The sequence below is a fragment of the Taeniopygia guttata genome, chromosome Z, assembly GCF_048771995.1.
Source record: "Taeniopygia guttata chromosome Z, bTaeGut7.mat, whole genome shotgun sequence".
In the NCBI taxonomy this organism is placed as follows: domain Eukaryota; kingdom Metazoa; phylum Chordata; class Aves; order Passeriformes; family Estrildidae; genus Taeniopygia; species Taeniopygia guttata.
The window spans coordinates 60,219,942-60,232,938 of record NC_133063.1 but is presented as its reverse complement, the minus strand read 5'-3'; the positions used below and the strand labels follow the sequence as shown (position 1 = coordinate 60,232,938).

The 12,997-nt window shown below is 35.4% G+C and overlaps 1 protein-coding gene across 6 annotated transcripts in view; it reads left to right on the top strand.

Moving 5' to 3' along the window:
* NTRK2 (neurotrophic receptor tyrosine kinase 2) overlaps positions 1–12,997 on the top strand; it is a 193,473-nt gene that overhangs the window by 74,906 nt on the left and 105,570 nt on the right. For 3 of the 6 annotated variants that reach the window (XM_030257432.4, XM_030257434.4, XM_072922694.1), the window contains one exon: positions 2,984–3,055. The exons of 2 other annotated variants lie outside the window; for them this stretch is intronic. In XM_030257432.4, the coding sequence (XP_030113292.1) occupies positions 2,984–3,055 (72 nt within the window). Of the gene's footprint in view, positions 1–2,983; positions 3,056–12,743; positions 12,813–12,997 lie in introns of all 6 variants that reach the window. One more of the 6 variants, XM_030257437.4, reaches the window with a different exon arrangement.

The window sequence follows — 12,997 nt, the reverse complement described above, 5'->3', positions numbered from 1 at the left end:
TCATTTTTTATGGCCAAATTCCTCATAGAAAATATACTCAAAACTCTTTCAGTCCTAGGAATTATCAAAAGACTGGAAAGTCACATTCTGCCTCAGTGGTACAAACAAAAACATAGTAGTAGCACAGGCAATTAATAGCATCTTTTACCAATTTACTGTAATTAACATGAGTAAACATACACACACACATAGATATATATGTGTGTATGTATTTAAAAGTATATGTAACATTAATGTTGTTAAGTATTACACAGTCTGACATACACAAAACAGAGTAGTTATCTAGAGGTTGTCTTCATGTTGTCTTGAATGAATTTATCATTTCTTTTCATGTATAGATTACATATGGGCTAGTTTTGAGGAAGCCAAAAGAAAAATGCACATGGATATGTAAAAAACTGGAGTTAGATCCATGCTGTGGGAGCTCATTAATGTTTCAGAATGGCTGGTTTCAGTTTCCCTCCTTCCTTTCACAAGGCAGAATCCAATCAATAGTTTTCTTTCAAGGTCAGAGCTGCTGCTTGGTGTCTGTCCTTCTTACAACCCTTGTCCAGTCATAGGAGTGTTTTGGAAGATTTAATGACTATTTTATTCAAGATTGTCATCAATAACTCTAGCATAGTTGGACTCAGTCAGAAAGTCACATTATTACAAAAGAGGGTTCTGCTCTGATCCAGCTACAAGGGTGCTGTTATTGTGAGCAGCGTCATGTCAGGCATGAAAGGGGCTTTTCCCCTGCCATCCTATCACCAGTAATACTGTGGTTACATTATGGACAGGAAAGCTGTTAAGCAGTGTTATATATAAATTACTTGATTTTGCAAGATTTGTAAAATAGAGTTGAATTTGAGACAATTATCTGTCTTTGGAAGGGAAAGGTTGTTTCCATTGTATAGGCAATGATACTTCTTTATGTGTTTTGGTAGTTTGTTTTACAGAGCTGCAAGTGAGATACATATTTTAAAAATATCAATATGGTTTTTGTCAGCCTTTTTTCTAGATTTGTGATGCATTTTTTCCTTTTTTTAGAATTAAGTTCAGTATAGGCTAAGTAAACATGTTACATGCTAATTAACTAACCTTACTTCCTGAAGTTATATTGTAAATCCTAACGGGAGTACCAGATCCAGTATTTTAATTGCAGGAAAGGAAACAATGCTCCTTCAATGGCAGTGGAAATATTTGTTACTGTAAAATATCTTTCCGGTTTTGAGAAATATCTAAACAGACAGAAATACAGAAAAATCTTTTGTTTAGAATCCTGTTAGAGAATTCTCTCAGCCAAGCATTTTCTTTCTTAATAAGCTGCCAAAATAGAGGTTTGATGCTTTGTCAAGAAGCAAGCAAGTCTGTGCATTGTTCTTTAATTGCTTTAGTATTCACGAAGACATCATACTGCATTACAGTGTCGGCTTTTTGAAAATTAAATTCTGTGATTTTAAAGTGATATTTAAGATCTGTTAACTTGAGTAGAATAAGCTGAATGTATTTGCAAGAGCTAAAAAGTTTGGTCTAGTATAATTTTTGTGTCAGCTGAAAAATAATAAATAACATTCAAGCCATCACTTTTTTCCTTCTCCTGCCTTTAGGAAAATCTGGAGATGATAAAGGTCAAAAGTCATGACAGAGTTTATAGAGTTATCATAATTCCAGGAGCAAGATTCTGGAGCTCAGTTTTATTACAGAATACTATGAAATGAATCACTCTTGTTGAACATGATGGATTCAAATTTGCTGTTTGTCGTAATCCTGAACCAGTCAAAGAATGTCCACAGTTCACTTTGCTCATTCTACTGACATAATATTTAATATGGCCTAAACCAATTCTTTATGTATTCTATTGACTTTTTGGTGTTCATAAAATGCAGTAATAGAAAATCGATTTCTATTGCTGGTATTTTTTATGTTAATGTAATTTGCAAGGAAAGACTCTTCAGTGATTCATATGAAATATGTTGGAGGGAGTTTGTATGTACATATATATATAAATGTGCAGTTACATAAATTTTCAAGCAGTATAATTTAAATAGATTATTTAAATTGAGCCTTGCCATTTGGCTGGGATTTGCTTTTATATATTTTTTATTTTTAGATGTTTATCCCTACATTGAATTAATAATCTATGTCCAGGTCTGCTGGCTACAGATCTGCTGCCTTTGCATGTGAAGTTATCTTTTTTCATGCTACAAAGAATACTCAACATTGAATTTGCAATTCTTCTGTCCACATTTATGTGATGCCACATGCTGTGGTACCTTGGAGTAGAACAGAGGGCGATGTGGATACCTGTTGTATAGCTGCATTCAGCAAGGGAACACCAGGGTCTCTGTCACAACAGAGGGACACTCACAGAAACTTTAGGCAGCACAAGTTGGTTATGGGTTAATTTCAGTACTCGGCGTGAGGAGTAGCACCAAGTGCTGAACAAGCTGTTTCAATGTTAAGTAGTAAGGGGTTTGCCTCTATGTTATACCCATCAAAAGCAAAAGTCCAGGACAAAACCATAAACACCAAGTAAAAAAAATGCTGAATGCAGTATGATTAAGCCTTGATTCTGACTTTTGTGCAGACTATTTGTACAACAATTTTGTAATAGTGGACCAAAAATATACACCAAGAAGAATTTGGCCAGTGACTGAAGAATATCTCCTTGCTGCTTATCATAAAGCATGATCCTGCAGGTTTTAATATTTTTAAGTGATGTGTGCTTCTGTAGCTCTAAAACACATGTGCAAGTTATGTCTGATAGAATCTAGTCCAAAAAATATAAATAATGATAGTCTTTCTCATATTATAGATGGTTATGGGTGAAAAATGTGAAATGAGAACAATCTAAAAGCATCACAATGGATGTTTTCTCTCATGCAGTGTAGAAAGCAAAAGCAATTGAGGAAAAAATATAAATTAAAAAATGAGTAGCATTGGCAATTGCAAACCAAATCATTGACATTAATTGCATTAATGGTAATGCATTCCATTCCAGTTCATGGTGAAGTAAAAGGAGTTGGTCTGGTAGATCAAATATGGCTTTCATTGCAAGACTGCGACAATGAAGGTGAGATAATAAAGCTATTCAGACTAACCTGTAAAGAATGTCATTATTAAATATACCTGATTAATTATTTATTCTTAGAACAGATGTCACTATAAAATACTACATATGTTTCAGTTATTTTTTCAGAATGTATGTATCCTGTTATGTATATTTGTGTATACATGGATACATACATTTTTGGTTGAAAAAATATACATGCAGTCAAAATTGTAAATAATAATGATGCATATGATATTCTCTTATGACTCTGGAAAATTAATGTCAGGGTTTGAAAGGGACTTTTTTTCTATTGAAATATTTGAAAATATTGAATGGTCTAAATAACCACGAGAAAACATAAGTTGCTGTCTTGGTTTGTTCATTACAAATTCATTGTGAAGCAACTGTTACGAGTCCATTGGTGTAAGCAAACCTAGCTGTGTATCCAGGGAGATGTTGCAAACCTTGTGCTCCGACTTCGGCTTGTGTGTGGTTTGGGTGGGGTTTTTAAAAGTTTTTAACATTTTTTCAATCAACATCTTATTTTCCAGTCCAGGCAAGAGTAAAATCACAAAAGCTCTCAAGTACCTTTAATGCATTTTTCTGACAGAATGTCAAAAATTACTTTGTGTTCTATCAATAGTAATTTATGGCAACACCCCTAAATAATTACTGTTGGCCAAATGCCAGACTTCTGGGCCCTACACTAACAAATACTACAAAGTACAATAATTTTGAAAATTATAAATTCAGTTGCAATAATAGCATGTGTCTCACATAACTGACTCACCTCTTCCAACTAACTTCACATAATCAGAAATAACTTAGTTCTGTATTATCTCTTAAGTGGTCTCTCTGGGCAGTAGTCATGGTGTGTGGTTTGCACATACTGTGTAATTTGACTTGGTTCTGGGGCAATGTACAGCAGTCTTTGAGGTTACCAGTGTGCCATCAAAGCCAATGGGACTAGGGTATGTTCTCTGGCCCGTAGGGAAAGGCATTGATTGTGCCCACAGGTTTAAAACTCATTCTCCCTCATTCCTCAAGTAGGATGGCCCTGTAAGTACTTGAAAAAATTTTTTGACACATGCTCTCTTTTGAAATGTACTAGAACATTTCATAGGAGAATGCTGTTTGTCTTAGGTTAAAATAGTCAACTTACTTTAATATAGATTAAATAATTGTGGATAAAAGAAAAGAAGATATACCCCTGCATATTTTTATTTACTGGCTAATATGTGCTCTGAACCTCTTTGCCCTTGAAATCTTTACCTTAGCACATGGGCCTGGAAGCAAGTAGTCTTGCACATACCATTTACTCCAGAGAGATTTGGGCTTGTTAATTACTGTTTGGATCTTCTTGTATGTCTGTTCCACATCATCTTGTGTATCTCAATTCACAAGATTAGTCAGGTATGAAGGGGTCGTTGAAGCTATAGTTTGCAGTACACTTGCTCCATGTAAGTCTTGAGTTTATTTTTTGGGAGGAGGCTGGAGACATGGGGATGAGATGGGAACCCTATCTTATGAAAGCAAGGCAAGTGTTAGCACTGTGGCTGGTTTTTTGTGCAGTGGCTGTAGCAGAAGTGGGGAAAATCACCTTGGCCAGCACTGGCAGCATAATGGCCAAAGCATTGCCAGGTTCCATGTACTCCTGACCTGCAGCTGTTGCAGGCTGGAGCCTGTTTAGTTTCTGGAGCCCAAAAGTAGGCCTTCTGTTTGCTGAACACAAGAAGAGTCAGATGCATTGGTATAACTACTTATTGATAGAAAAGTCAATCTGACTGTGAAGACTGAGGACACTACTTTTCTAAAATGGTGTCTTTAGGGGAATTGTCACCAAGAGAAGCATCAATCTCTCTTCTTTCAGATGAAATATATTTTATTTCAAATGCATTTCAAGCATTTTGTTAACCTTAATACATTTACAAGATGATTCTTTGTGTAGAAAGAGGGAAATTCAGAAGGCTCACCTCAGCAATGCTACAGTGATAACTGAGCAATAGAAATACTCCTTTCCTGGTTCTGTCTCTACAAAATTATATTGCAGTAATATGCTGGAGAGATTTTTTACTTGACCTGGTAACAGGACAGGAGTTTGTTTAACTTGTACAGAAAGGGAAAGGATATTTCTATTTCTGTTTAAACACCTTGGAAATTTCTGTTCCTAATGTGACAGTTGTAGCTGGCACTCTTGGGCACCTAAAGAGTATTCAGACAAAAATTTGAAGTCATTTAATATATCCTGTGTGCCAGATATAGATGTAAACCCATGCACTCCACTTGCAGGAATACACTTTTAAATAAGAGAACAGTTTATTCACTGATTTGCTAATAGCATGCTCCAACAGCTATGGCAATTACACATGGTATCTACTATAGATTCACGTCTCATTTATTTGATGTTAGCTAAATTTATAATTACATAGTATCACTTAGTAATATTGTTTACTTTTACTATAAGGTGCCTGTGTCTACAGGTGGTACTTTTTGGCTGTAATATAGGTGTAATTAGGACATTAAATGTACGTGATTTGTTGCATCAAAAGGGTGCTGTAAGAGGTATAATTCATAAATATTTAGAGTGGAAACTTCCCTTTTCCCAAGACCACTTTCCTTCCCCTTTTCTCAGTGTATTCTGTGAAGAGTGCTTCTTTGAATGGAGAACCATTTTGTGTCCATGTAAAACAAACAGAGTAAAGCAAACCAAGACTAGACTGGAGTAAGCGTACATTGTTTTCACAATGGCTCCAAGTAGATGGGATTTGGAAGATTCAAATTGCTTCAATTAGTACTGTTTTGTGCAGTAGCTTTCCTTACAAGTATTGTCCATCTTCTGCACTGGGGAGGGATTCCAACATACTGTAATATCCTGGGAGAAAGAAAAGTTTATGGAGCCTTGAAATAGGCACAGGACCTGAATGCACATTCTTCAAACTGCCTACAAATGCATGCAAAACTTTGAGATGACTTTTCAGGAATGTAAAACCAGACCTTGAGGTTCAGGAGGAAACATCTTGTGCCTCATACTTGACCACCCTCAAAGGCCATGTGTTAGTGCAGACGAGGACTTCTTTAGTTAAGGTTCAGTTGATAGCAACTCGAAGGCTGTCTCTTTCTCATTCTGTGACACTGCATTCGTGGTAAGACATAACCAGCGACATTTTTTCACTCTTTTGTCTTTTTCCCTGGTGAAAGCCACTGATGACTGGCCACCAACTGAATGTAACTTCACTCACCAGCCCTCTCTGGGCCGAGCTATCCAGATGGTTTTTAACCCTGCGAACTGGGCACTCATACAAGCCATGAGCAGCCAGTTTCTCCAGGAGAGTGATGTGGGAAATGCTTTTAAAGGCTTGACTAAAGTACAGGCAGACAACATCCATAGCCCTTCCTTCATCCACTGTGTTACCTTGTCATAGACATAGACCAGGTTTGTCAGTCAGAACCAACATCTCATAACACATACTGTGTGGGCCTGATCACCTATGGTACCTACATCTTAAGTTTTCAATCAAGAGAGAAGCTGTGGGGTGAAATATTTGAGACAAGATTGTATCAAAATGGGGCAGTGATCTCTGGTCCTGGATTTACAAGTCTGCAGGAGATGGAGAAAGAAGAGATGCATAGAAATGTAGTTTATCATAATGGAGCATAATATTAATGGGATTAACTGGAATTTGGCTCTTAGTTGTTTGCTGTCAGTCCACTATCTTGATCATTGACCACAATCAAGATAATGATGAGTGTTTTTAAGGAAAATTGTTAATTGCCATGTGGAAATACTTAGTACTTATTAGTAGTGACTGTAAAGTAAGGCAGTTGTTGTTTTACTAGAGGCACTGAGTGATTATGAGATGCATCTTTTAAGAATCGCTCAGATTTCACAGACACAAGGTACAATTTCATAGCAAGGAAGATGGAGAATTGCTCAATAACAGCTGTGAGAATGGTGATTGATCAAAGATGTTAATATTACTGTAAGGGAACAGTAAGCAAAATAATCCTATTATAAATGAATATATGTGATACAGTTCCATAAGTCCTATTGTACTGTAACAAGCAATATTATTTCCCTAATTTGTACATAAGAACTCTCTTGCCAGGTCTTATTAAAAGGTCATATATTGAAAATACAGAATATTTGGAATTACTCAAGATAACTGGATGGTAGCATTGCCTTCAGTATTTGGATAGAGACAGAATGGTTTCAAAATTGACAGTGATTCTCTTTTGCAAAGGGGCAAGACATATTTATGCTGTGTCCTTCAAATACTCTGATCTTTCTTGTGGCTATAAACTGACCCTTGTCAAAATTGTAGCTGTGTAGTAGCATTTCTGTATTTTACATGTATACCAATGAGTGCATTTAAAGACAAATTCTAGGGATGTCATAAGGTAAAGGGCCTTCTTTCCTAGGAGCTTTGACTTTTCAAGTACTTGCAGGAAGCTTTGAGAAAGCATCCCTTGATTTATTGATTGATCTCTCAGGCATACAGCGTCATGCAAATGAAGTGTAAAATAACTCTCAGATATCCATTTTTTAAAATGTGTGTGCAAATAGTAATTGCTACACTCTTTCCTGTGAGTTGGGTTTCTACTAATGCACATTTTCTATGGTTCTGTGGGGAGCTATTGTTAATGCCGGGTTCTGTTTCAGTTTCTGAGCAGTTGCTTATTCGCACTCTCTTTTTTTTCCTTTTACTGTCCCTGAATTAGAAGCTCTGTAAAATATATGTACTGGCTGTCTCTGAGCAATGGTGGTTTGAGCTTCAGCTCTTAATGTCCTTGACTCACTAATCAATAGAAAGCAAAGCAACTACAGCATGAGCAGCAGTACTGTAAAAGGAAACTTCTGTTGGATATTGCACTGGAAGTCATGAGGGTAATGACTCTTATTGAGAAACATATAATATTTTCTCCTTCAATAGTGCAGAGCACAAATGTTTTCTTTTCTGCTGCCTGCTTGGAAAATGAGCATCATATCCAATGCATCATACTGGGAAATAAAATCAAAAGTCTACCTCAAACTAAAGAAAAACAGATTAAGACATTAAATGATCCTTGTTAACGGTGTAGAGAACTGTTAACCCAAAATATTTTTGGTCTCTAAACTGTTTGGTATAAAGGTCCAGTTTTATCATCCCTTAGTTCTAACTTCTTTTTCACTGAGAACTGCTTTATGACGTTCTATACCTAAGTATGTACAATTCTGTTTGACCTCCATTCTCATTTCATGAACTTCTAGACTAATGAAACAAGCAATCAAATAGTTTGAATACTGGCTGCAATACTGACGTTGGTGACTACAATTTTATTATGCTTACTTGGAAGTCTAATAGAGGTAGAAGCATCCATAAAATTACAAGCTTATGCATCCTTATCTATGGAGCATAAATTTAGACATTAGAGGAAGAAGCAGCTATAGTGGAAATCTTTATGAGATACTGTATAATTTGAAGAAACTTTTTAGCTTTGGGTTACTGTAAATAGTCTGAGTTTAATATGATTGTCTGCTGCCTTCCTGTTGTAAGTAATTGGAGTATATAAGAGGGTCAAAACTCTTTATCTTGGTGTATAATTTCATGGGTCAGGCTATTTAGTCTCTTCTGGTACTAGTTTTCCCATTTACTAAGTAAGTTCAGTTACAGGAAAATTGGATCAAAAAATAGAGTCTCATTCAGATACAGAATTTTCTGTGAATCCCTGGACTCTAATAAGTTGATTTGTTTGTCTTCTGTACATACTTTTATCCTTAGGTTAAAAAAGTAATCTTTATGCTTGTCATTAGAGCTCTTAACTGTATGAATTAAAAATATGGCCTTAGTACTTCATGAAGTAAAAACTATTTTTAGATGAAAGAAAAAAATTGTAGTGAATACTTATGCTTTTGTTCTTTCAAACAAAAGGTAGTATTGAGCCTGGTGCGTGTAAAACCTGAAAAATCCTAAGAAAATATGCGTATTTCTTCAGATAATTTTATCTTCTGTTGCTGTGTAGGCATTTCTCTATAAAACAAGACATTATTCTTCCTTGTGCAACAAAAATCCTGCAGAAGCAGTCCAGGAACCTCTTACTTTCCAACTAAAATTAGGTGACATTTTGTCCTGATTTTGCCACAGCATAAGCCAGCACTGCTCTTTGAAGCAATGGCCCAGATCCAAGAAGCAAATAAAACTAGGAATAAATTGTTTCTTTTTTTTCCTTCTTGAATGAGAAACTGACAAATTTTATGAGACTACTCTTTTTGGTAATGCAACTGCATCTTACCTTTGTCTTCCTCCCTTCCAGTCATCAGCTTGAACTTTCTCCATATACATCACAGTTCATGTAAAAAGAATGAAGAGATACATGCCATGCATGCTCAAATTACTCCACACTTGAAAAAGTAAAATGTACATTGATTTTTGATTCAAATGCTTTGTTTAGATCAATGCCATAAGCAATATTCTGAATAAAACTTAAGCAAACATTATGCAATATTAGAATAAATGTTTTGCAGTTGATGAAGAGAGTATATGGAATGAGACTTAATGTCATAAAAAGTTTCAGTTCAGCACACCTTTTGCTTGTACTTTCCCTTGAATGGTTTGGTTTAGTTGCATAGTCTCCAAATTTATGCAACTCATATGTTAAGACATAATTGGCAAGTGGGATGCGAGTATACAAAACTTACTTTTGTATTTAGTTAAGTCATCATTATGGGAAACTTCTATTTATTCTGACAGAGTGTAGGTCAGGTTGGTAATGACCAAGAAAGTCTGACTTCAGATCTCCAGTCTATTACAACTCATTGAAATATAGTATTTCAAATCCTGTTGGTGCAAAAAGGATTTTAGGCAGCTAAAGTTTATCATCTTGCTTTGTGAAGAAATTTCAGAAGATGACCATCATGTAACATTTTCCTTCCTGAATGACTTAGGTGATGACTTGTAGGGAACATAACCAGTGAGAAGAAATGTGACTGAGATTTTTGGTATAGGTAGAAACTGAGTCCATGAATGTGTGACTATCTCAAGAACAGTGATTTTCCCAAATATATGAATTAGATGTTATGATGCATATGATGTTATGATGCCATTGATGGCTAAGTTATTTTTTTGTATGCTGGTTGAAGATGGCAAAAAATTGGCTTCTTTACATTTTAAAAGGATCATGTTTAAAAGCTCTTCTTTCAAAATCAGTGCAGTAGGTATAAAGCTAAGGGGTTTGTTATTATACTTTTCCTTTCATGCTTTCCTCTCTAATGAATCGAAAAGCTGTGAACAGTAGTTGGTGACATTTTATCCAGATTCCAATCAGCATAAACTCTCAGAACAGTACAGATCATCCTGTATCTGAGATACAAGTCTGCAAAACTCATGTGATAGTCAACTGTGGTACTTCTAGAAAGTAGGATTAAAAAAAAGTGCTCACTGGTGGCTCAACTGGATCCTTATTAATAATATAATTCAAACTACTCTTTCTATTAAGCAGTTAGGCTTAAATTTGATGTTCCCAAAATAGTGTACTCCAGATTCTTTATGATGTTTGTTTAAAGACTAGTAATTCATTCAGTGCTGATTTCAAAGCTTTTTGAATGAAGAGCTGCTATTGGAAATAAAGTTATCACATTTTAAACTACTTATTATTTTCTTTACTGTCTTGGACAAATTTGCATTTCAGAGAGACAGATACATAATGTTCCTTTAAAGGATGAATGAAGTTCTGTCATTCCTTGTTCAGGGAAGATGAATAGCTTTTTTCTGTCTTCCACTTTCATTTTGACGTTCTTTTATTTTTATTCTTTAGTGTACTTTTCTCTACAAGTCTGAGTGGCAGCTTACATAACAGCAGTGTACTTTTAAAACTAATATTAAACTCAGAATCTAGCACCTCAGCAGAAACTCAAGCCAAAATCAATCTTTGCCTCAACCTACTTAACTGACTCCATGTGAACTCTGAAGTCCCTGTGAACTCTGAGAAGTCAAATAGGAAGCTGGCAGCTAGAACACAAGAAATAATTTTCTAAATATCTGTGGCCTATAATATTTTGCCTTTGTTACCTCAATGTCCCCAAATAGTCATAGATCCAGTGTACAAATGAAATTTTGTTTTTTAAAGCACTTCTGTTCAGTTTCTGCACCTTTATATTTGTCCTGTTTCCTTGCTCCATTGTCTCCCTCCACCTCACTCCCCACAATTATTTTGTATTCATATATCCTTTTCTTTTCTATATACTGTACCTGGTTTCTTTCTATGTTTTACTGATTAAAGTTAATAGACTCTCATCTTTTTTTTCACCTTTCTTTTACTTTTTTCCTTTCTTCTTTTTTTTTTTTTTTTTTATTCCTTTCTGTTAATAAGTTTTTCCTCTAGAAGATGTTTTTATTGTGATAAATTTTTCTGCCCTCAGTAGGAATTGCAAGACTCTCTTCACCTTGTGGACTTCTTGACTCCTGTAGACTGTTCAGTCATAGGTCTGAGGTTTCTCCCATAATGGTTGTTTTAGATGCCAGTGTTGGCTACCAGGGTTACTAAAATACACTCAAATGCAACTGAGAAAATAGAATAATAGAATCACTTCATTTGAAAAATATCTTTAAGATCATGAATTCCAATCATTAACTTAACACTACCAAGCCCACCACTAAACCATCTCCCTAAGCATCTCTGGTGGTTTACAAAAACACATCAGCTTGCCTTCCTTAAAATAATAGTACCACATTCCTATCCCTGCCTTCCCATCATGACTCATCATGTGAAGTTTGCAGGAGTTGTAAGCAGATCTGGTTTGTACCTGTGTTTTGCCTGTGTACTGAACACTACATATTAGTTCATTAGTTGACAACTTCTCTAATTCACCTCTAATTCAGAGGTGTCTTAAAACAAAACAATATGATTTCACTGTGACTGTAGAAGACGAGGTAAGGAATAATATAAAAGTCAGAAAAGCTTTCCCTTGCAATGATTTGCTGTGGTGTTAGAAGTGTGGTATAAATGTGTGTTTTTATGTAAATACATGTATGTGCCCTTCATCTTAAGTTGCCAAGAACATATGTAATCTCCCATATTTAAGAAAGCAAAATTCCAGGGGAGGTCTGAATGACTTAGGTAATTCAAGAGGAAAATAGCACCCATGGAGTAGACTTAATTGTAGACTACTAAAAACCCTGATGATATTTCTCCTTTTCTAAACTATAACTTCTAAACATCCTTCAGATAATTGCTTACTGTTCTGAAATGAGGCTTTCTTCAACTGATACTCTATTTTTGTCTGTGAATCAGCAGATTCCTTTGGGGCTTTTTGGCTCCTTACATGAGACCTTAATAACTGTTTCAAAGAAAAGGCATTTTGCCAGAAACTTTTGGAAATGTGGGATTGTACAAAGCTACCAAGTTCAGCATCTGTATGTGTGATTACCTACTTCCAGGGTAGAAACAAACAAGAAAACACAATGCACATGAATTAGTCATTGCTACTGACAGTGAAATTTAACTTCTCTTGAAGCTGATAGTGTAAGTCCCATTCATTGAAAATAAATAAAGATTTGTCTCTGAATTGTTTAGATTTCTGTCGAATATGGGTAAGCTTTCAGTCTTCACAAACACTGAGAACTTATTAAAACAAGATTAAAAAGCCCACAAAACAAGACAAAAGCTACTACTGAAGTTTAATTTGCTGACTAATAGTAAAACTCTTACATGTGTTTTTTTCAAATGTCATTAGAACAAGTAATGGTGGCTGTCAACAGTGATGTACATAATAACTCAACCGCATCAGATAACAACAGACTGGGTAAGGCAATGCTGTTCTAGGAAGTGTTTGTGCCATAAAGTCCACTAGTTTAATTCCACACAGGACCCTGTGTAGCTTTTAAAAAAATTCTCAGCCAGTCAGGTAAGTTTTGGGAGATAGATTTTTACTTCATCTCATAGCAGAACACATCCTGGTGATTTTTATGTATTTCAGTGTGCCATCAG